The sequence below is a fragment of the Osmia bicornis genome, chromosome 8 (assembly GCF_907164935.1).
Source record: "Osmia bicornis bicornis chromosome 8, iOsmBic2.1, whole genome shotgun sequence".
Lineage (NCBI taxonomy): Eukaryota > Metazoa > Arthropoda > Insecta > Hymenoptera > Megachilidae > Osmia > Osmia bicornis.
The window spans coordinates 5,293,923-5,319,062 of record NC_060223.1 but is presented as its reverse complement, the minus strand read 5'-3'; the positions used below and the strand labels follow the sequence as shown (position 1 = coordinate 5,319,062).

At 37.5% G+C, this 25,140-nt stretch overlaps 2 protein-coding genes across 3 annotated transcripts in view; one reads left to right on the top strand and one right to left on the bottom strand.

Moving 5' to 3' along the window:
* The window catches only part of LOC114879872 (ras-related and estrogen-regulated growth inhibitor), an 83,479-nt gene extending 61,406 nt beyond the window's left edge, over positions 1-22,073 (top strand). Inside the window, exons 3-7 of one of the 2 annotated variants that reach the window (XM_029195227.2) lie at positions 15,879-17,356; positions 17,441-18,619; positions 18,690-18,912; positions 19,608-19,794; positions 21,493-22,073. In XM_029195227.2, coding sequence (XP_029051060.1) covers positions 18,481-18,619; positions 18,690-18,912; positions 19,608-19,794; positions 21,493-21,675 — 732 coding nt within the window. In that variant the 5' untranslated portion in view covers positions 15,879-17,356; positions 17,441-18,480 and the 3' untranslated portion in view covers positions 21,676-22,073. Of the gene's footprint in view, positions 1-15,878; positions 18,620-18,689; positions 18,913-19,607; positions 19,795-21,492 lie in introns of both variants that reach the window. The other variant, XM_046286817.1, reaches the window with a different exon arrangement.
* LOC114879871 (Bardet-Biedl syndrome 2 protein homolog) lies at positions 21,899-25,077 on the bottom strand. Its single transcript, XM_029195226.2, has 11 exons — positions 24,678-25,077; positions 24,500-24,619; positions 24,252-24,440; positions 24,003-24,185; positions 23,718-23,940; positions 23,384-23,595; positions 23,146-23,316; positions 22,968-23,072; positions 22,555-22,867; positions 22,228-22,482; positions 21,899-22,169 (listed from the first exon to the last, which is right to left on the bottom strand). The coding sequence occupies exons 1-11, from the start codon at positions 24,900-24,902 to the stop codon at positions 22,075-22,077; spliced, it is 2,091 nt and encodes a 696-aa protein (XP_029051059.2). The 5' UTR covers positions 24,903-25,077; the 3' UTR covers positions 21,899-22,074.
* Between the last annotated feature and the right edge of the window lie 63 nt (positions 25,078-25,140).

The following is a 25,140-nucleotide window of genomic DNA, read 5'->3' as shown; positions in this document are numbered from 1 at the left end:
GTAACGATGAGTGTAGTACGATCGGTATACCGTGTGATCAGACGTACCCGTGCGGCATAGATCGTCCGATCGCGTCGGATTCGTTCCGACTATATTTCCTCTCGATAATTCCGAGTATTTTCGACCTCCTACCCTCGTTTTCCTTCGCCGACGATTCGTTGCCGATTCCTGATTATCGTTTCTCTATGAATAGAACTCGTTGGGGGCTGCTGATAACGGTGACTCTCTTCCGTCGATCGGTTCGTTGGGTCGAAAGGCGATGACTTGACGGTGGAAAAATCTGATTCATTGAATCCTGATCCCCGATGATAGCTAATTTTTTCATGCATCAAGTACGATACTCGTGTCGCTGGTTCATGGAGTCGATAGATCGTGTCGGTTTACAGGTTCGTTGTGTCTGCCAGTGGAAATCGGTATTGCTTTTTCTATTTTTATTTCCTTCGATGCGCGAGGCGAACGTTTAATTGCAGAGAAGGATAGATAATGGTCGTTGGAAATAAATCGGCTTCGCTATGTACGATTTTCTCCAACCGATCTACATTATTATCGGCGAATTATTGTGCAGAATCGTTGCAGTCCAGAGGGAAAACGAGACTCGATAAAAGTGTCAATTTCAAATGCCTTTCAGGAATTTTCATTCGGAGATTGCAAAACTAATCATCGATTGTTTAGACAATTAAGATCAATCAGAAGGAAGAGGATTTCGACCTTGATAAGTAATTGATCCAATTTTTGGATTCCTCTTATAAGCTTCTCCTTAGAATTAAAAGATTGGATCAATTAGAGGTACAATTTGCGTAGAGAATTTATAGACGCTGTTCCAGAAGTTTCAATACAAAATTTTCTTATAATATTGTTTATTGAAAATGAGCATTGTCAGTTTTAAATATTGTGGATTTAACAGCTTTTTTATTTTAGAAATTTCAGTTTTATTTTGCATAGTTTTTTAAAGTTTTCATAATTACAGAATTTTCTTTACGACTGGAACCTTTTGTTAGAATTCAGTAGAATATTTTAATAGCAATTTTTAATCTACTGTTATTTAATTTTATTATTATCTGAGCTAAAGATATAAGTTCTATTTCAGAATATTACAATTATCTGAAATTGTCAATTTCAATTAAAAATCCTAGATATAAGAAGAGTCATATCTTTCATAATTACACAATTTTTTATAAAACAGAAATTTCTTCAGAATTAGAATCTTTCTTTAGAATTCAATAGAATATTCTAATAGCAATTTTCAATCTATCATTAGATGTTCTAATTTCTAGAAAAATTCTAATTTCTATCCCAGAATATTTCAATTATCTGAAATTGCCAATTTCAATTAAAAATCCTAAATATAAGAAAAGTCATATCTTTCATAATTACACAATTTTTTATAAAACAGAAATTTCTTCAGAATTAGAATCTTTCTTTAGAATTCAATAGAATATTCTAATAGCAATTTTCAATCTAATATCATTAGATTTTCTAATTTCTAGAAGAATTCTAATTTCTATCCCAGAATATTTCAATTATCTGAAATTGCCAATTTCAATTAAAAATCCTAGCTGTAAGAAAAATCGTATCTTTCATATCTGCACAATCTTTTATAAAACAAAAATTTCTTGGCAAATAGAACCTTTTATTAGAATTCAGTAGAATATTCTAATAGCAATTTTCAATCTATCATTAGATTTCCTAATTTCTAGAAAAATTCTAATTTCTATCCCAGAATATTTCAATTATCTGAAATTGCCAATTTCAATTAAAAATCTTAGCTATAAAACCACAAAATTAAACCATTGTCACCTAAATCCACCCAGAACAGCTAAGAAAAATAAACGAAGCACGTGTCATCTCCAAAACGCTGATTACCAAAGGTGTCACCCAATTGTAACACACGTGTTCCATATCAAAAAGCAGATCGCGTGTAACAAAAATGGAACAAGATACATTCTAAAAAAGATAGTACCAAGAAACACGCGTCAAAATGACGTGATTTCTTCGCAACCCCGGAAGCAATCGAAAAATGTATAATCATCATTCACAAAACCCTCGTGTATACTTTTTCATACACGTGGCCGGTTACGATGTAGAATCTTCATTATCTTAAACAAGAAAAACAACAAGACTTACGAACGATCTGTTCATTCACATCGTTATCGGTGACGATTTAACCTCTAGTTAAATTCTGCGGCACGTGACGACGATTTGCAAGAAAATTCCCAGGATTTTTGCGCGAGCCAAGGACGAGACACCGCGACACGTGTACTGCTTCAATGGCAATTCAATATTCCGGCAAGAATTGTGTGCACGCGTACGTGTGCGCTTCGGCACGCATGGTAGTGGACGTTTGCGTAATTTCTGATTCATTGTCGCGGACATCTTTTTCGTCGGTTATCTCGAACGAACAAGATCGCGGGGTAATTGACTTGCTTCTGTTTCCCTGTCCAGTTTCACCGGGGGTTGACAAATTATTCTTTTTTTTTTTTTAGGGGAAATACTTTTAGGTACACGTGGGTTGTCGCCTATTGCCTATTCGGCTAAGGGGGCTTATACCACCCTGGCTAAAAATTCGGGGTGGTATACTACCCACTAACACCCCCCTCCGTGTGGGCCACCGGTACCCTTTCAACGCTTTGACAAATTACACTTGGTTGGCTTCAAATGATAAAAATGAAAATAAACTGTAATTTTATAAAGCATCGACACTGAGGTACGAATAAATGGCACTTATGGTCAAACTTAGAGTTTGATCAAAATTCCTACACAAAGGCTTCGTTAATATTTTTAATATGAAGTGGCTGAAGAGGCAAAAATTATAGATAGATGGTACCATATCATCTATCTATGATTTTTGCCTTTTCAACCATTTTATATTAAAAATATTAATAAAGCCTTTGTATAGGAATTTTGATCAAACTCAAAGCTTGACCATAAGTGCCATAAGTGCCATTTATTTGTACCTTAGTGCCATTTAAATACACGTTTCTGTAATGAATTATTTGGATTGGGACCTGAAAAATGAAAGAAGCAGAAAAATAGATCCATGGAATGCCAGGAGACGATCGTTCGTATCGTCGACCTCTCTTATAAATAATCAATGGTTATTCAACGTGGCGTGCATCAGAAGCAAACGAGACGTCGGGTAAGAGTGTCGAGATGCGATTGACCCGCGTCTCTGACGACGCCAACGATTCCGTCTCGCGCGATTAATCGCGTCGCGTCGCGGCGGATCCGCAAGCGTTATCTGAACGGATGCAAGCCGAGGATTTCGAGGGAGAGGCTCGTGTTGCCGCGATTTTTCGACGCTCCTCCCTGCCAGTGACCGCGTAATTGCAAGGCCAAGAAACCCGTCTCGTACGACTTCAACGACCGACTCTCGGTTGTATTTTTAGTCGCAACAGTGTTTTATCACCGACACGCGGAATCAAATGTCAAAAGCAACGGTTCTTGGTATTTTGACGGATGCAACAGGATCTTTGTTACTAGATTTCATCTGCTGTAGGTAATGATCACTTGTGCCAAGAGTCTCTCGGTTTTCAATTCCCGGAAAACGCTCGGTTCAAATAGAATTTTGTTATAGAAGCTCATTCAATTTCATATTGACCATCGAACACTAAAATTAAATTAGAAGGATGGCTCTCTCCAGGGTCCGCTGTCTCGGGAATCTCTCCCTGGTCCGTCGTCCAAATGTTAACGTACACTCCATACAAACTCACAAATAACGATCCTATTAAAAAGCAAATTAAGAAAACTTCTATTGGTTTATTGGAATTAAGGTATTTATAGTAATAAAAGAAACACGTATTTTGAATTCTTTGTAATGTTCTCCCTTTAGCTTTTCTACTACGACTGACTGGCAGAGGTAAAAAATCCTTATGCCAGGCGGGCCGGTTCTCATTAGCCCTTATCTACTTTTCAACACTTTATGTATACATATTAGGTTACTGACGCCTTTAGTCCAGGGAGTTCGAAAAACTAACTATTTGATTCTTGGCATCTTATTTAATCATAACCGTTGATTGTGCTATTAATATTAATTTTTATTTTGCCCGTATCTTCTAAGTCCTTGAAACAGCGATCCGCTATCTCGGGAGTCTCTCCCTGGTCCGTCGTCCAAATGTTAACATACACTCCATACAAACTCACAAATAACAATCCTCTGCCTATGCTTTACACAAAATTCCATACAGGAGGATTAAAGTCCCATTTCCGATGATGTGGATAACATAAATATTGCCACATTGCAGAATCATTATTTGCGGTTGTTTCTGCAAAAGGAAAAACCTCACAAACAACAATCCTATTAAAAAGCAAATTAAGAAAACTTCCGTAGGAAACGCGTACGCATCTTCCAAGTCCCTGAAACATCGATCCAAGATATTGCATAATCATATTAGACTTCGCACGAAAGAAACGATTGACTGCCCCCTAGGTGGTGTGCAAACGGGGTTAAGTTCGAACTGTCTGGTATCGTAGACTGTCGATCATTACGCGGTATCGTATGTTTTGCAGCGGCCAAATTTTTCTTCGGATAATCCCGAACGACGAGGAGAAACGCGGTCGTGCAGCTGGCCGAATCTAGGTCCGATTTGCCAGGGGATCACGTGTAACGTTGTTGATTGCACTTTGAAATTGGGTCTGCAGACTCGCGGGGGGCGATAACCGCACGCGTCTCCACGGTATCCGAGGAGAGATTTGTGTTACATTCAGCGACGATCCGCTACGAGAGGATCCTCCCGATTATGTCCCCGTGTTCTTCGTTACCAGTGCCCGCACCGTTCTCGTCGCATCCGCGAACGCGTATTTCGAATTTCGGTCCGACCGACGATCGACTCGTACTACTGACCGCCCGACGACACGTGCATCAACGGCCTGTTCGTTTCACTGATTTCGACGACACGTAACGACACGTGGTTTCCGGCGATTTTCGTACTCGTGCACGTGGTAGGCTCTCGTTGATTGCACGCGGAACGACCCGTTTCGTTGACACGTTGACTGAGGGAGTCATCGAAACATTTCACGTAATCGAATAGTTGAGGGGAAAAGAAATTTTTACAAATATTGTACGTAGTATTTAGCAACGTTAAGTAAGACAGTTTGTAATAGAAAATGACACATATTTGAAATAAATAGTGCTAAAAGAAAATTTTAAATAGTATCAATATTACATTAATTTGCATTGTATTTTAATTATATTTTGCAAATTTGAATGTTTAATAATAATTCTACTGCCCCTGAAATTTCAACCCTATTTATCTATCGACTTATCTAATAATTCCCTCTATTTTAACGTATCACACCTTGCAATAATATATCTCTGATAGAAAGTAGAAAGTGGTGTAAATATGCTGCACAAATTTTAATTTCACACGGTAGTTAATTAAAACGTGTGTATTTCCCTTGAACGAAGTTTTCCTATTTCTTCTTTTTGCGCCTCGGCCTTGATCCAGAGGATGTGAAAAATATCGTCGGAAAATGGGTCGGCACGACGATCGGGGGAATTGTAAACAAGTACAAGGTTCGTTAACAATAATCCAGACCTTGGATAGTTCGAAACTATGAAAAATCAATGTTACTCTTCGAATCATTGTTCAGAAGATTAGAAAAAAAGGGGAAAGAAAACAAACGTATTATATGTTTCATTCAATAGGAGAGATATTTAATAATATTCAGAGCTTCTTATTGTGTTTAGCTGCCGTTTTATCGTTCAATGTACCACATTTTCAACGCGAGAGATCAACTTCGTTCGATATTTCCAACGAAGACGTCCGACAGAGGTAGCCATAGAAGCAGTGAGGTCTAAGGTCGACTCGTGTACGACCTGAAACCGATATGACGATCGAGGAAATAACAATTGACTCGTTTTATCGTGTAAACGCTGTCCGATGCGCTCGCTGCATTTTCCCTTGATTCGAGATGGAGAAAAATATTGTTCGCTGATGTACAAACTTCAAGATGCTCGGCCTAGTTTCCACTCGAGTTTTCAGGCTACGATTATGACCAAGTACGGGAATCGTAACTCGTTTCTTTTTTTAGTGTTATATGTGTACTGTTCGTTGGTGATAATTGTTCTATGAACGTTTCCATGAACCTTCTACACTTCAAGTACATGTATTGTTGGATGCTTTTGGAACATCCATTAGGTATATTGTAATTTCTAAGTTTTCTAATAGTTAAACTTTTAAGTTTTTCAGTTTCCAAGGTTTCTAATTTTCAAACCTTTTAAGTTCCATGTTCTCTATTTTCCCAAATTTTTTAATTTCCAGGTTGTCTATCTTCCAAATTTTCTATTTTTCTAAGCTTTCTAATTTCCAAGAGTTGTATTTTCTAAATTTTTCATTTTCCCAAGTTTTCTATTTTTCTAAGCCTTCTAATTTCCAAGAGTTGTATTTTCTAAATTCTCTATTTTTCCAAGGTTTTTAATTTCCAAGTTTTCTATTTTTCAAGCTTTCTAATTTCCAAGTTTTCTGTTCCCCAAGCTTTCCATTTTCCTAGCTTTCTAATTTCCAAGTTTTCTATTTTCCAAGCTTTCTAACTACTAAGTTTTCCAGTTACTAAACTTTTAATTTTCAAGCCATTTAATTTCTAAATTTTCCCATTTTCAAGCTTTCTATTTTCCAATCTTTTTAATTTCCAAGCTTCTTAATTTCCAAGTTTTCCAGTTAATAAGCTTTTAAGTTTTAAACCATTTAATTTCTGAATTTTCTAATTTTCAAGCTTTCTATTTTCCAATCATTTGAATTTCTAAGCTTGCTAATTTCCAAGTTTTCTAATTTATAATCAATCTAAGTTCCAAGTTTTCTAATTTCCAGATTTCATATTTTCCAAGCTTCCTAATTTCCACCGTCCCGAACGCTCTTTTCCAGAAACACGAAGAAAAAATTCATATTAAAACGCAAGAAATTTGAAAACTTTCTATCGACACGTGGAAGATCGTATATTACACTATTTGCATAATCGATTTTCTCTCTCACACGTGTATCATTCCCCATGCCATTGATCCTGGCACGTGTATTCATTACCGTGTCATTTTGCAACACTCCCGATGAATCATTCGTATCGTTTGTTATCAAGAAACAAAGGATAAGAGATAACGTTTTGAAGCCGGGAAAAACGATGCACGAGGCTGTTGAAGGCACGGTCGGTGCGAGTCCGTGCAGTTAACCGAGGTAATTGCCTGAACGTTTACTCGAAGTTTACCCTACATATTCAATTTAGATCGTTAGTTCTAGCTGGCGGGACTCTGTACGCGTTTATTGCATGCATTACGATTTTATTACATTGTCGTAGCCGAGGAAGGCTTCCTATAACACGATGCAATAAGAATAATTCCTTTCAACGAGGTTTAAAACAGTGTTACTATAATCAGAGATCATGTAAATGAGAAATTAATGAAAAATAATGTTGTTCGTTAGAAATAGAATCCAGGTATAAAATCTTTAATTAAACCACGAGAGCCTCAAAATATTATTAAAAATACAAACTGGATCGTGAAAGCTTAAAAATTTTATTTATAATTTTTTCTATATTTTCTTATTTTCTTATATATTTTTTTTTTTTTTTGTGTGGAATTTTGATTGTATCGAGGAGCTTAACGGGGACACGGTAATTGAATGACGCTCTAATATCACTTCTTTGTTTAGGAACGTAATCACTGCAAAGCAGGACGAGCGAGCACCTAACACGGGTCATTTACGATAGGCCAGACTCAACAGGTTAATAGTGGGCTTTACACTAATCGAATGGGACAGGGGTCTCGAGCGAACCGAGTGGAGCGATTGGCGAATATAATTCTGCTTAGTGATCTAATTCACTGTATTGCCTCGTTCGGGACTGGTTAAATGATCAGACATGATTGTACCACTGACTGAGAATAATTGTTTCCCGGTTGCTCAGACATTTCAAACGAGTTTATGTAATTAACATAATAGCATTGTCTGATATTTAAATATTTAACAATTATTCGATTATATCATTATTATATTTATATATTTATATTATATATTATATTCAAATTTAAATTAGATAATTACATTTTTAGAAATTATAATATTTCAATTAACACTTTGACTAACAAGCTCTAATTATTAATAGGAATAATTAATTTCAAAATTTAAAGTAGATAACTACATTTCCTAGAAATTAACATTGAAGGAAGTACTATGATATTTTAATTATCACGTTAATTGTATTGAATGTCTAATTATTAAAAATAGAAATAGTTAATTTTCAAATTTAAATTAGATAATTACATTTCCTAGAAATTAATAATGAAAGAAGAACTATAATATTTCAATTAAAACGACTGCCATAGTACAAATTGGCATTTGTTGTCGTATTGAAGCTCTAATTAGAACAGAAATAATTAATTTCCAAATATCAAAGTTCAATCCTTCCATATCCTATTTTACCTTAATTGTACAATGGCAATATTATTTAAAATAATAATTTTCAATTGTTTTCTTTTAATTATTCAGTCATGTGTAATCTGTGGTACCAGTCACTAATGACCCTCCTGGCATTCAACATGTTAATGATATTCCCTTAAAAGAAAAATGTTATCAACCCATAAAGAGACAAAGAAGTGCATAGTTCTCTATAAATAGCTCTCTAAGATGAATCGCAATTCAGTTTCTAAGGTTCAACTGCACGGTATGAAATTGGCCCGACGATCTAAGCTTCCTGAATTGAAAGACTAGGAGGAGGAGTTGGAGGAGGAGGAGGAGGATGGGCATAAGAGCGATAGAGAGAAGTGCAGTACACGTGGAAGAAGTAGGTCTCTCGGTGTTCGTCGGGGATCATCCTAATCTATGTTACCCGTACTTACCTCATTGTCGTTGACTGATCATGCACCTTGCTCATGCACACATCCCCCTATGCAACTGGTTAGTGCACGCGGCCTGACCTCTGTCTGCTCCTCTCTATCGTCTTTCGACTCGCGCCGTTCCTCTGACCGATTGACACACCCCATTATCGTGATTACTCGTAATAATTGGCAGACACGCAAATCCAGCTGCCATACTTTGACACCCGATTTCTTTTTTTCGCCCTTTGGTCCATTTCGACTCGGTCAATACACCGTTACACCGAGGCTGATGACTCGGTTATCAATTGCTGTCTCCTTGCCCACCGAGACGTTACAATTATTCAATTAAAGAATTTTAAAAAATTCTTTTAAATAATGCGTTTCCCAAAGATTGCATTTTTCTAATCGTTGAAAAAATCCAAAGAGGATTATTTTATATTTTTTCAATAGCGATGGATTTTCACTTGTTTAAACGATACCCAAATAAAAATTAATATAGAATGTTTTAAAAGTATTCTGATTTAATAGAATTATTCAATTAAAGAATAAAAAAAAATTGTTTCAAGTAGTGTGTTTCCCAAAGATTGCACTTTTCTTATTATTAAAAGAATCCAAAGAGGATTATTTTATATTTTTCATTTTCTCAAAAGCGATGGATTTTTAATTATTCTAACGGTACCGAAATAGAAATTATTATGGGTGAATTTCTTTTAAACAATGTGTTTTCCAAAGATTGCACTTTTCTTATTATTAAAAGAATCCAAAGAGGATTATTTTATATTTTTCATTTTTTCAAAAGCAATAGATTTTCAATTATTCTAACGGTAATGAAATAAAAATTAACATAGACAGAACTTTCTTTGATAATATTCTAATTTAATTAACCCAGACTCCGGAAACTTACAGTTACCCCTTCTCATGTGTAAAGATAATTTTCAATCGGCCACGATTTCCTTTTTCCGAGAACCTAACGATAGAATCGTAGAAGAATTGTTTATAGGAATGCAGCAAGCAAAGATCAAAAAGTTCATGTTCCAATTTCATAGATTGCTACCTCTGCCATCGATGTTTTTCTCGCGGTCAGCTTCGGATCAAGAAACTGCATTCACCGTCGTGCCGGGAGTCTGTAAACCTTCGCCAAGATAATCGGCCGATCCTCTAACTAGCGAGTTGCATCAGAATTCTATGCACTCGAGATACCTTTAACGCGTTTACTCTTGATAAAGAAACGAGTCATGAACACCGAGGAAAATAAGATGAAAGGGGAGCGACCGCACCCAGGATGATTATAAAATCTTAGAAAATTAATATTGTAAAATAAACTATTATTCTAATTAAATTCAAATACTTAAGAGTACTCCTAAGTATCTGAAATAAAATTTTTCAAATTTCAAATCTTAAATAGGATTTTTAATGATCACCTGTTTACAAAGCAGCTACGTTTTCATCCCAGTTCCTTGTCTTTCAGATACCGGGTTTAGACGGATGCAAACCGCCGTGGAATTTCTCGATAGGGACAAATTGCCTAGGGGATCGAGCACGGGTACAAGCAGAACGGACCGAGTATAAAAATATAATACAATTATGCATGCAATCGGAGGAGACCGTGTTGTTTTGCTGATTTACGCCGGCGAGGTCCAAGTTCAGACGCCACGATCGACCTGGCTGTGTCGATGAAACAGCCTGGTGTCGACGACTCCGTAATCGTGATACCGGTCGGAAAATATCCACGTCGTATAAAGTAGTCTGCTGTTGACAATGTTGTCAAACAACGTCCATGTGTAGGTAAAATGAATTTTTAAGAAGTTCTTTTCATTAGCCTTCCAAGTAGATGGACGATGGTTTGAAATTAAGCTGGTCTTATATTTAAGGTTGTTCCAAGTCAAGTTGTAACACGTTTGCGAAAATTTGTTGTCGAACAACTTCCAAATGAAGGTAAAATAAATTTTTAAGAAGCTCTTTTCATTAGTTAAGTTGAAGTGGTGTTTGAGGTTGTTTCAAGGGAAGTTGCAACATGTTTGAGAACATTTGTTAAATTTATTTTTCTACTACCGTTAATTGTTCAAATTAAATTGATTATCATATTAGAAAGGTTGAAGTTGAATGAAGTTTGAGATGGTTTGACGTGGATTGTATGAAATTTTTTTCTAGAAAAGTCATCCTCTTTTCATGGTGATTGACGTCACAGGAAAACAAAAGTTACACAATTGCTGTTGGTGTAACCCGATTCGTGAACAACACGTCCCGACCATTGCTCTTCGGAACATGTGCGTTCTGCGTGCAATTACGTATGTTGTGTAACAATAATGATCCGTGTAAACACACTGATATAATCGGTAAAAGTAGCCGAATGTGTCGGTAAACAACCCTTGGTGAGATTGGGCGGAAATTGAAGCTGTATTTAAATGTTGGTGTGATTTCATTTGACCGGTTGCTCTTATCACTTTCTTCGACGCGGGTGACTAAATATTCGGAATATTACGCCGACCGAGTGGTCGGCTCATTGTTATTGTTCTATATTTAACCGAGAAACCTTATCCTTATGTGTGTGGCATTTATTAATATACTCACGGGTACGTACAGGGTGTTCTGGTCAAATCTTGGAAACTATATTTGCAATATTTCATTTTTAAAGTTACAAGTACTTGGTACGAGCATTTCTACTTAGGTAAGAGAATCCTTAATATTAGATTCGCTTTGACTCTCTCTAGAGCTCCCTAGGACTCTGCTAGGGTTCCCTAGAATTTTCTTAAGACTCTAGAACTCTCCTAGGGTTTCCTATAATTTTCTTAGGTCTCCCTAGATTTTCCTAGGTCTCCCTACAATTTTCCTAGGTCTCCTTAGAATTTTCCTAGGGTTCCCTAGACTTTTCTACGTCTTCCTAGATTTTCCTAGAATTCCTTACACTTTCCCAGGCTTCCCCAGACTTTTCTAGGTCTCCCTAAAATTTTCCTAGGTCTCCTTTGAATTTTCCTAGAATTCCCTAGACTTTCCTAGATCCCCCTAGAACTTTCCTAGAGTTCCTCAAAACTTTTCCAAGGTTCCCTAGAACTTTCCTAGATCTCCTTAGAACTTTTCTAGGGTTCCCTAGAACTTTCCTAGAGTTACCCAGAACTTTTCTACGAATCCCTAGACTTTCCCTACACTTACCCTTAGTCAAAGGAAACCTCGAGGACTTAACACAGCTCATAATCTCCTATAAAAAATTTTTAGAAATAGATTTTAGAAAATTACGAACCGATACACTTCGTGCGATCTTTTATTGTATACCTATGTTATCGTTCGAATATTTTTGTTTCTCCCCGTATACACGTATATATAGACGCGTTGGTTGTTACGAACAAACACGAGAGATATTCAATAAGGTACATGACACATCGTGGCTCGCGAGAGAAGAGAACTGGCCACGCTATCTTGGCCGTTCACATCGGTTCAGAGGTCAATCAATTGAAAAGAGACAAGGAAAAAAAAAGAGCGTCCGTTAACGGGCGCCCCGCGTTAATGGGTACCGCGTTATAATTGAAACGACAATCTTTAGTGCAGCAATTATTCTTGGACGGGGTAATAGGTTTTTTACAGAGCGTTCATTTATTAATAGATCAGCTTCGTTTCTTCGTTCGTTCGCTCGCGGATCGTTCCTGGCTGGTCAACAATCCTTCGCTATCGCGAAAGGAATCGTGTTAGATCGGGAAGAATATTCCGGGAAATGTGAAGATCAATGCGGTTTCCAATTAGGCTTCTGTGAAAGTGAGTACCATTGTCTGGATGGATATTTCAAACTTCTTCTTAGAAATTTTCAAGTAATACAACTTGGAATTCATTTAAATCTTCATCGAGCCTTCCAAGATTTTTATAAAAATTTTCAGATTAAACATTTGAACTTACCAGGTTCAAATGTTTGATTGCTCCAATTACAATAAATACTTGAAATTGGGAGATTAAGTATAATTGAATTGCAATTTCTGTGTCAATTTACAGAGTTTATATTCAATATTTACCAAGTTAATGTTAGTCAAATTAAACTGAGTTTTAATATTTCATTTTCTTTGATAGAAATTTTTAATACAGATAGCAGATTTTAACTTAAAATTATTTGTTTGTATAAATATTCATTTGTTGTCCTTAAAATAATCAAACCGCAATAATCAGGCAAATATTTATTTAGTCCTATGGTATTATGCCTCAGGGTAATGTATGCGCCACGAGATTACTTTATCGACATAAATATATGAACGAATAACAGTGAACGAGTTTATGGCGGTTCACTCGCTATGTCAATAACGTATGTACATACAAGCAAATAAAGAACAATCGACTTTTTACCGGAAACGTTTCGATCATCGACGAAACAAACGCTTGGTTGTTTACCAATTTCGTTCGAGAATTATCAACACCTCGATGAGTCATGTCGAACAACGGGGAATCTCGTTGCACAGAAACATTTGCGGTAAAACCCTCGCAAAATCTGTGAAATCATTTCTTGAAATTAAAGAAAATCCAAATTCGCGCACCTTCGCGCCATAAATTGGCGAGTCGTTCTGCGCGTGCGCGATAGATCCTCCCACTCCAAGTATTTCAAACCCCGCGAAAAATCACTCTTTTCAACTTGAAAATTGCATTTGTTAGTTAATAAAACTTTGTTAAAAAATAACAAACGAGGGTACAGAAAAATTGTGCAGCCAGTCTATGATAATTTATTATTCAAAATCTTTATATAAACGAAAGCAGAAGTTTGACTATCTAAACAGTGATTTTCTATCTAAAAATTCATTACTTCATATTCGGTTTCGAATTTAGTTGCACAGGGCAACGTGTACAGAGATATTCACCGAAAGGTCAATCGAAAATATTTTTAAACTTCCATAGATTCGAAGGAAAAACAAAAATATCTCGTTGGGTCATAGAACTTAACTGACTTTAGAAATAATAGACACATAATTGGCTCCGGTAGGATCTCTGATAAGCAGATAGATCATCAATAACACTCCCTTCCCTCGAGCCACGAAAATAACAAACAGCATCTACAAAAAATACAATCTATCAAATGTATTGAACAAAAAAAATCAACGTACACATTTCTAAAGAACTATCTATTCTCTTTAATCGTTTTAACCCTTGAACGGCGGAGCCTAGGTCAATCGTGACCCAAACTTTCAAAACATATACAAGGATATGAACCTAAAATTAGATGTACAATTTTGAAACGAAAGAATTTCATGTATTGGAAGAATAATTTCTAAAGAAATTAAATTTGGAGCTCTCTCCCTGGTCCGCCATCCGAGGTCGTGCGTATTATACCTTAATAATTAATATGGCTATAGGAAATTGTTCATTAGGTGCTAAAATTAATTTTCTTCATCATTATCAGTTTACAATATTTTTTAGAAGTAATGAATTTTTTATTTTTAAAATATTTCCCAACTCACCTGTGGTCCTCAACTTTTCCATCAAAGGCCTAAACCTTTAGAAAATGGAACATCAAATGATAGAGCAATCTTCTTCAAATTTACCTTGAATCCTCCTATCAGAATTCCCAACAAATAGATGTTTTCGATTTCCACTGCTAGAAGCCCTGATAAACTTCACCATGGAACCTCTAACTGGCGCCTGGAGGCCCCTGTTACCCCCCTTCGAGAACATAATTTCTCGAACCCGAGGTCAGACGTCAGTCTCGTGCTAGAGTCCCTTAGATCATCCTCGAGACACGATAATTACCGGTCGTCGACTCGGATCGATCGATCGGTATCCAACGGTTATCTTATCCAGCCTCCCTTTCGTACTCTATTTCTCGATCGGCCGGTGTAACTCCGGCGGGCGCATTTTTTTTTCGGCTACCATGGCGCGGCGGCCAGGGCAACGATAAGCGATAAGGGCCGCGAGTTACACGCGGTGATAACCCCTTGGTACTCGCATGAGGTCAACCGGGGAACGGCACGCTTTCCTTCAACACGGCCGACTTCGTGGCGTCTATATTTAGATTATCAATGGCCGGTCTGATGTACCAGGAAACACCGCCTCCGTGGAGATTCAGGAGAAGTTGATCCAGAATTCCTGGAAACCGAATAGCCCGGATGAATGGAACCGCTTGATCGTCTGTGAAAAATCTTAGAGACGCCTCCTCGAACTCGGTGTTAACGACCTCGATATCTTCCACGAATAAAGTTTCGGATTTTAATGGTCGCTGATGAAGATTTACACCTGGTGATAAATTTCATTTCAACCCCTTCCAATTTTAATGCAAATTTTTGTATCTTGCAACTGGAAGGTTCACTGTTAGGTGGTTGCATTTCCTAAATCGAGTGTAGGTCAACGGATCTGAGAAGAAAGTTGGTCAGTAGGGTGAAGACTGGAGACTTTCAGATTGTATTCAGGAATGTGAGACAGGGTTGGCTGTTACGAGACAAGGCAGAGATAGTATCGTGTTTAAAGCGAAAATAGTCGACGTGATCGCAGTTCCGCAAGAGGTCGCCAAGGATTATATTAATGTTCTGTGTGGACCGTGTTATCATTAGTCTGTGGATTGGTTCACGTGTTCATTTCGTAAGCTTCTACTTTGCGAATCTGATTTAATTCGATGCCAGAGGCAGGGAAATGTTTGAAAGTTTTTAATTCTGTGGAGTAAAGGGGTGTATATTCCATCCTTTAAATGATTCTTTATTTCTAAAAAGTATTGTAAACTGGATATGATGAAGACAATTACTTTCAGGACCTAATAAACAGTTTTTTATAACCATAATAATTAATACTAATTATTATTGTTTTTCTTCTGCAGGTGACTGGAAATCAAGGGGTGAGTTTTCACCCTTTAAATACTTTTTTATTTTTAGAAATAAAAATTTATTTCTAGAATTGTTAATGATGAAGAAAATTACCTTGAGGACATAATGAAAAATTTTGTGTATTCCTAATTAATACTAATTATTATTATTTCTTTTTGCAGGTGACTGGAAGATGGGATTCGAGAAATGGATATAATCAAGGGGTGTATTTCCACCCTTTATTTCTAAAAAAATATTGTAAATTGGTAATGATGAAGAAAATTACTTTGAGGGCCTAATAAAAAATTATCTTTTTGCAGGTGACTGGAAGATTGGATTCGAGAAATAAATATAATCAAGAGGTGTATTTCCATCCCTCAAATACTTCTTTATTTTAAAGAAATATCGTAAATTGGTAATTATGTAGAAAATTAGTTTCAGGACCTAATGAACAATTCTCTATAATTAATACTGATTATAACTTTTTTTTGCACGTGACTGGATGATGGGATTCAAGAAATAAATATAATCAAGCTGAAATTACTTAACAGGTTAAATAATTGCAAGATTACTACAAAAAAGAATATTGATTGAGTTCAGGGTATCAACGTTAATTATCGATTGTATCAGACATAAAATTTGCCGAATATAACCGAGTTAAGATATTAATGTATTATAGAAATAAAAAGGGAGCTTATCGTTGATAAGTAATATCGAATATTTTTAGAATGCAAATTGAAGTCAACGAACTATTTTGGAATTTTTTGAGAATTAATATTGATTATTCGAGGATCGAAAACAAAAGTGTACAAAACATGCCGTGTTTTTTTCCTCATCGATATTTTCACTCCTTCATTATTTTCACTGAAATAACCGGACAAACATAATTACTTCACTTTTCCTTATAAAGAGAAAAACAAACGCTTTTCAAAAACAAAGATTTAATTCCAATTAAATTTTCTCAAGCTAAATATCAGTATATGTAAATATTCCGTTATCGTTTCACAATTAAAAAATAAAAATAAAAAACAGAGAAAGAGAGAGAGAGAGAGACGTTTCTTTTCTACAACAAAATCAAACGATAAAAACGATGCACGATACAGATAATAATATAAATACTTCATTGAACGATAAGCTTTATCAAAAACTTCCAAAATATCCAGTTTACCAGCGTTTACAGAAAAATTCAAGGAAAATACGTGGAAGCAACGGGAAATGAAAGTGGCAGTGAGTCAGATGTATCCACGGTATCGGAGTGTGTGAAACGCGATCGAAGAGGAAGAGGGTTAAGAATAATTGATAAAGCAACGAGCGTCTGATGTGTCTTACATAAAAGTAATAACAACCAATTGGACGCGTGCCGTTATTCCATGTAACATAACCCAGACCTAACCCAGGACCTATCGTGCCGAGAGTGCAATTGCCACGATGCTCGGTTTTATTCCATCCAGCAGGAGGGCCTGGAATTGCGAAACGATCGTTCCAAGTTTGACCTAACGACACTGATACGAAGAATCTTGATTAGAACGTATGTACATATGTATGGAACGACCTTTGCGTTTGCTTCGAGGCTCCTGGCGCCATAGAATCCGAGAATATCAGACGATTCTTCGTTCGAGCCTTAGGAATTTCGGGTGGATCTTTAGGAAATGATTTTATGGTAAACTATTACAAGCTTTGATGTTACGGTAAATTTCAGAACTTTCAAGAGTTGTACTTTTACTTATTGAAATTATTAGGCGGTGATTTTCAATTTCACAGAGTAAAATTTATAGGTTCATGCGGTTTATAGGGTAAGGTAAGCAATTATTGACCCCCATGCAATGATTGACCCTTTTTCTGAAAAAGTAAGAAATATATATTTTTTTTTTTTTGCAATGAGGTCGGGAGACAGGGAGGGTGTGCCCCAATCTCCAGGACTCCCGTATAAGTTGTCTCTGCGGGCAGATGCTCGCTTACCAACTAATAAAAGAAATTTATCTTCGCGTTACCAACATGAATTGTTGGATGATTTAAGTGAGAAGCAGGAAAATTTTCAAAAAACCTGCTGACATAGTAATCGGAGAAGGAAAATTAAGAAACAGATAGAGGGAGCACTGGGGGCACCAGTGCACATACAGGGAAAAATCCAAGGAATGTAGCTGTACTAGATATCAAGGAGAGAGGAAACGCTCAAAGCGAGCAGGAAGTAAAATGACAGAGTCATAGGGTGGGAAAAGGGTATCTAGAGCGAAAAGGCACATTTTCCTCTGGTGTAATAAATTGAAGTAGAAGATTTGAATGGTCATTGGCGGAGTAATTTGAGCGAAGATGAGCTACGTAGTCTTTGATTAAAGGTACTTTTGCGATGTCATGGAGTTTTAAAATTTTTGATGGCGGACCATGGAGAAACTCCCAAAACGACGACGTGGCGGACCATGGAGAGAGCCCCAAGACGGCAGACCGTGGAAAAAGCTTTAATTTTATTTTCTAAATTTTGCACTGTCCCCTCAAAAATTACTAAGGGAGATACTCCTTAAATTTAGAGAAGAACCTCCTAGCTTTTACAGATAACAAATTAAACAAAACTCCAATGAAGGGTCGCAATGGTTCAAAATGTTGCACATCTTTTCTCTTCCGAATACAAATAAAATCCATTATTTAATCATTAATTCTAGTATTTACAAATTCGACTAACAACGTGAATTAATTTAAACTCTGAATGAACATGAAAGATTCTGCTTAATGAAAGAAGTTCATGAATAGATATGAAATAAAACAAGGTACGATCGATCGTTTGTTTACCAAGCACGGTTCAACGAGGAGGAAAGGTAGGCACGAAGGATACACGCATAATAATACGTGTATTAAATATCATGGGGTAAAAGAGAGGGTTCATAAATCGATGGGACGCATCCGAGGGAAAGCAGTGACGGTCAAGTCATGGAGAGATTCAGTCCACCAGCGGCTTCATTGAAGAAAAGAATCAGTCCCCCGATAGCATGGAATCTGGGCCTGACCAGCAGGGAACCAAGGTTCGTTAAAGCGATCCTGTTGGGTCATCAGGGTGTCGGTAAAACTGGTAAGAATCGTAAAATTTAGATATAAAAATTTAAATGTAAAATAAAAAAGAAGAAATCATTGTTATTTAGCTCTGGCAGTGAGATTCGCTACGAAACGATACATAGGCGAATACGACTGCAGTACCGAGAGGATATACAAGGTTGATAACTTCCTGGATGCCACGTGGGAGATAACTGACCCCCCGGGATACTTGCCACCACCTACCGAGCTGAAACTACGATGGGCAGATGTGATTATTCTGGTTTATTCGGTGTCCGATCGGGTTAGCTTCGACGAGACGTCTCGTCTTCGGTAAGAAAAAAATATTGCAATTTTTGTTAGGGTGTTTTGCAACTATAGTACGAAAAAATAATAATCTTTCTTCTGTATAGGAACCATGTTTTTATTGTAATTAGAACTATTTTTAACTGTTAAAAATGAAACATCTCTTGACTTTCTGTCTTAAAAATATTATATTTTGAATTACAAAAAATATGAACTATAAAAGTACTCCAAAAAAAAAAGGAAACCAAAGTTTGATGCACATTTGTTTTTCAGTTTAAAATAATGTAGAACAGTAAAGATGAAATTTTATAAAATTTATAAATTAAAATAAGAAACTAGAAGCCAGTCATTTTGGTAGTTAAATGAATGTAAGTAGATGTAAAAAATAGAATCCAAAAATTGAAAATGAAATTCTTTTTTCAACAAATAAGCCCCTTTATTGTTTCGCTACATTTTAATTAAAATGTATAAAATTAATGAAAAATAGTCCACATAGAAATAGGGTATATGAGAATTTAAAACAATATCAGAGACATATTTTCCTCGAGCAAAATGTGTATCGACGCATCGATGCTATTTTTAATGAATTGTGCAAATATCAAAGGGTTGTGCAAGAAATGCCAAAGGAACGCGCGCCGAGCGAAGGGTGAACTTAAAAGAGGGTGAAACTTGTAATATTGCAAGGGGTAGATAAATAGAATTTGATTCTCCATTTATCTTAGGTTCTTAGTATCACACGCAAGGAAAACTAGGCGAGTGCCACCCGTAGTGGTACTGATAGCTAATAAAGCAGACGTAACGTACACACCTGGCGAGAGGGTAGTATCCACTGCGGAAGGTCGTCAGAGAGCCGAAGAGATCGAGGCTAATGCATTTCACGAGATTTCTGTCAGAGAATCTGTCGAACAGGTAACTATTCTCAACCATACCTTAATCTTAATTTCACAAAATTAATTACGTAAAGATTTATTAAGAATGTTGTACCAGGAAGCTTGTAATTCCATATAAATATGAACTCTCGGATGGCGGACCATGGAGAGAGCTCCAATTTTAATTTCTTTCATATTATTTTAAACTGTTCCTCTGAAAATTGTTTTAAATTAATCTCCTTGTATATATTTCTAAGTTTGGCTCTCGATTGACCCAGAACGCTATTCGAGGGTTAAACGTAGTACTACGTTATTTGGATCTTCTGTCGATTTTACTGAATTTTTTATATGGAATTTAATTTTAATTAAAACGCAGGAATTTAATTTTAATTAAAACCAGAAGAGTTTTGTATAATTGAAGCATGAAATCATGCTATTTGAGATGACACAACAGCACGACATCGGCTTTAAAAAAATCAGAAGTCGTTGACACGGTCGTGTTACGTCTCGAACGATAATGATGGAAGCATTTGACGTAACACTGACATTGACTCCTTCCCCGTACATACATATGATCCCCGGGCATAACGTAGTAGTACGTGTTTCATTTTACCCTATTTCTCGATTATACAATCAATTGCGAAAAGATCCATCGAACGCTTCCACAAAGTTCTACTCAAAAAAAGTGACGTAGTACTACGTGTTTAGTTTTGTAACGTCCGAGAAGACAGACAGATAGCAAAGTGTTATCGATTACGAAAGTTTTAAGGGTACAAAAATCTCTCCAACGTTTCTACTCAAAAATTCCTGTCATTGCATACAACGTAGTACTACGTTGTTTACATTCTGATATTTTCGACTCGTCGCATCGTTCGTAAACACGGTTAACATGCAAACAACTCGTCGGCTATCTTCGAAAATTCTCCGGACCCGACGAACGTAGTACTACGTGCGAGTAAAATTTACAAACAAACCGATCGTTTTATCGAACGCGAATTGCTTTTATCGAGCGAAATTCACGGATCATCGGTATATCATGGGCAAACGATACAGAGAGCCGATTGACGTAGTACTACGTCATTGATCGACCAAGACGTCTGGCGAGCCCGATCGAGATAATCATCACCGGAAGTCTTATTCCGAACGCGGAAGAGGGCAATTTGGCGAATCGACAATACCCGATCCGATGCACGATCGATTTAATCGTCGGTCCGGTTATTTTTCTAAAGCGATTGTTTACTTCACCGGGAAATCGGTCATGGCGTTTACGCGTGATCGAGAAGTGGTAAACAAAATCTGTATCGCGACCGAGCTGGCTGAGAGATACACCAGCATCGGACATGATCGTCCCTGCTTATCAAGGGTATCGTAATGTGGCCGCAATTAAAAATTTGTTTCACAATTAATTATAATCCGCAGACACCGTCTGCTCGAATCTCGAGCACTTTATCTATCGCGTTCCTTTTCCTTTTTCCTACGATCGTGCTCTCCCCGATTCGTTTCATTCGCTGTTCACCTCCCGATTGCCGACAGAAATATTCGATTCGATTCGAAAGGGTTGAATAAAAATTTATATCGATAACACCGTACACGTGTCCGATACGTAAAAAAAAAGAAACGGTATTGTGATAATGCGAGAGAAAGAGAAAAATACTCGGCACGGTGGCTGAATAGATAATCGCACATATAGGTTATGTAACGATAGCAACAGACTGGCCCGATTATTTTTATTCGACAGGTCATGGCCGTTTTTACCGACATCTCCAAGCTGTTGACGGAATTGCCCGGTAATTCTGGACAGCAGGGAAGCTCCTTCAGGGTGAGGGCATCCACTGACAGTACTTTGAACGCTCTCCGACGACCCTCTCCTGTTCCGCTCAAGAGGAGATTCAGTATCTCCGTGCGAGGAACTACTCATTGAATCGGCGATTTATAGTACTAGAATGTATTTATTGAAGATTGGTATATTTCAGTTCAATAGAAATCTGATCCGAAGGGTTTCAAACCCGCTAGGGGTGCCTGGGACCCAGGGCCGACCCTGGGCCTAGGCAGACTAGGAGGGCCCCTAGGGCCCCGCAAGGTCCAGGGCCCCCATAAGACGATTTTGCGTCTAAGAATTCAAGAAGAGTAATCTAAATTAGTTATACAAGCTTTAATGTTAATTTTATTTAATTTCGGGAACCCCCGAAATCTCAGGACCGGCCCTGCTGAGATCGCTTGGGTTTCAAATTTCTTTTAGAATAATAACTAAAATTTATTATAAAACAGTATTTATTAACGTGAAGTGTCAATAATAAAAAAAGCGCAATCGTTGTATAATTCAACCGTGTCTTATTGCCACTGTGAGTGCCTTTGGATTTTCATCTTGAATAGCCGCCCTGCAACGAGCCACCGTGCTCGAGGAACTTTTCCCAACTGAAAATAGATTCAAAGATTATATCATCCTCCGATAGAAATTTATTTCAAAGGCTACCTCTTAATCTAGCTGCACGTTGTACTCCAAGGTTCAACTCCTTCAAGTTCATTGTGAGCTCTCGATAACTCTTCATCCTGATTTCGTGCTCTCTTATCAAATCCGCATTAACATTCTTCAATTGCACTAATCTTCTTCTCATTTCTTCGACGTTCTCAAGAATTCTTGCATCTTCCAATCGAATTATAATATTCTTCAGCAACGTAGTCTCGCTCGCTGCCTCTGCTTGCAGTTTGGCATCGATCTCCTTCAGTTCTATAGCAAGATGATTCAGATTACTGATGATGAAAATTTATTTAGAAACTTAGGGAATGGAATTTCGTTCACCTCTGACACGTTCCAATGCGTTCAGAAGCTTCTTCTCTTCAGCCGGAAACGTGACCTCGGAGGAAAGCTCTCTTAGACCCAAATACATGGCTAGCGATTGAATAATGTCGCCAGCAAACGCAGAATCCTCTGTATGAATGGTCACTTTACCAGTGGAGTTTGCTAGGAAACAATGGACCGTGTCGTCCCTCATCCCACGAAGCCACAGTTCAATGCCTCCATTGTTCGTATCGTCTTCTTTTATTTCAAACTCTTCCGGTAGGATGAGGCACTGGTTCAACCATAGAGCGATCCTCTGAGGTCTCTCTGCAAGCTGAACAAGCAGAAGTATTAAAAAATCATCCTCTTTTCAGTAAAATGATGTATAGAAAAGCATCATTGTCTACTAGTCCATGTTCCATCCATTAATATACCTCAGCTGTGACTACATTCTCTTTAAAGTCATCAGCAATTTGCTCAGGATGCTCTATGACTTCGTACATGCAGAACCTAGGCAGCTGACGGGTCATCTCAAACACCTATCAGTTAAATAAGAATGAGGAAATATTCCAACAGTGAGTATTCTATTCAACGCTGACTTGTATTTCATACCTGCAGCAAATCTGCTCCAGCTGGACCTACGCAGACCTTCACATGCATGTCCACAGGAGTGTTCTTCGCTGGATGGAGTTCTATTTCCAGCTCTCCTCTTGGTTTGCTGGGATGGACAACCAGGGTTTCACCTTCGAACACTCCCTCAGTAAATACTATGGCACAATGAATCTGAAAGTAATTGAAGTTAAAGGATAAATAGTAAAAAACAATTTTATGAATCAGTTGATTGACTGACCAAGAGTCCAGGTCCAGAGGCAAGGGACACACGTGCAGCACCTCTAGACGTCATTAAACTGACAGCCAATTTGGTCCCATGGTACATGTTGGGAACAGATGAGGCCCTTTGCCTGAGTTCCATCTGCAACACCTGTTTCCTGGCTAACAGTTCTCGCATAGCTTCACCAGGTTCTGGAGTGTCCATCGTGGAACTGGAACTGTAGCCTCTAACTAAAATCAACTTTGAATCAACTGAATGTTCCAATTCTTTCTCTTCATAATTAAAAAGATACTTCATTAAATAATTAAGACTGAAAGGAATATCATAGTGTCACAGGAAAATGATGTTTTACCTTCTCCAGTTGTAGATACTACCACCAGGTCAGGCTTGCCTAGCCTCCTGTAATCGGCCTCCACGATTCCAGCGACCCCAGCTGATAATTGGATTTTAAAAATTACTTCTCCACTGTCGGACGACCTGGCGTCCACTTTTCCATTATTCCAGCCGGTTATGACTTCCGGAGTGCCATCCCCATTAACGTCGAAGCTACGCGTAACCACCACCCTGTGCTTCGACTGAAAAATTCATCGCATCGAACCTTCTGCTCATCTATTTTTATTCCTTTGTTCAGACCGACCTTAACACGCCAGAGCCTCTGGGACATTTCGTAGACGCCCAGAGTTCCATTTCCGACGGAATAAACGAATCTTCGATTAGGGATAGCTGTTAAGCTGGTAATAGGGGCTGTTTCCTTGACCTCCCATAGTACACTACTCTGTTTGTGCACTTTTATTTCAAAGTCTTCCGTGCCAGTGATCAGCTTTCAACAATGATTTCAGTATGCATTAAGGAATAATTCATAGAAGGAAGTTTTGATTAGTTTTACCTCATTCTCATTGTCCCCGTTGAAGTCAAAGACTGCCAGAGAGCTGACCACACCTCCTACAACTGTCCAGAATATCTCTGCACCCTGCGAGTCCAAGATGGTCACTGAACAATTTCCACCCACTATTGCAACCTGATTTGATAACCAGCTTAATTTTCCAATGAGTATGCATTTTGCCCCATCAGACATCTGGAGAAAGAAATAGTTAAGTATCTTCTTCTTGATAAGCTTAGAATGATCCAAGGTACCTCTTTATAGAAGATGTCAGAGTTGTCTTCAATGTGATAAGCAAGAACATGAGTGACGGTCCCAATTAAGAGGATATCCCTTTCATCTTCGCCAAGTCGACCAGTACAAAGTGCAGTAATCTAATAGAAATATTTTAAATTTAATCTTGGATCAGGTGAGAAAAATATTTAATTTCACCTTGGTACCAATTTGAAGTTCAGCCAACTCTCCACTCCAAGATAATTTCCTGTCAGTTTGCTCATGATCATGACCGGTTATTTGCGGCTGCCTGTGAGGACTGTGCACCAAAATGTTCCCGCCAAAAGTAGCCACCGCTAAACATGCATGGGAACCGTCAAACTTGCCGCAAGTGACAAGGCCAGGCTCCACGTGTTTCTCGATATTCAGAGAAAACGCTGCCATTTTTAAACTGGCATACTTGTTTACACATATTCTAATGCATAGTGCTAACAGGCTATGGTTTGCTCATTGGGGGTGGATTATTGATCCCTGTTACACCTGTGAACCTTATCTTCTGTATTAAACTATACATATTGATGGTGCATAGTTACAGCTGTTAGTATTCAAAGAGAGGCAAAGTAGTAACACATCAATATAGATTTTTATGTTTTTATATAGAATATCAAAATGGTTAAGTAGA

Excerpts from the sequence above, each read along its gene's own strand:
- LOC114879871 (XM_029195226.2), bottom strand. The coding sequence starts at position 24,902 with ATGGCAGCGTTTTCTCTGAATATCGAGAAACACGTGGAGCCTGGCCTT. Across the intron at positions 24,441-24,499 it reads CTGACATCTTCTATAAAGAG|ATGTCTGATGGGGCAAAATG; the intron begins GTACCTTGGATC and ends TTCTTTCTCCAG. Across the intron at positions 22,170-22,227 it reads ACGTGCAGCTAGATTAAGAG|TTGGGAAAAGTTCCTCGAGC; the intron begins GTAGCCTTTGAA and ends ATCTATTTTCAG.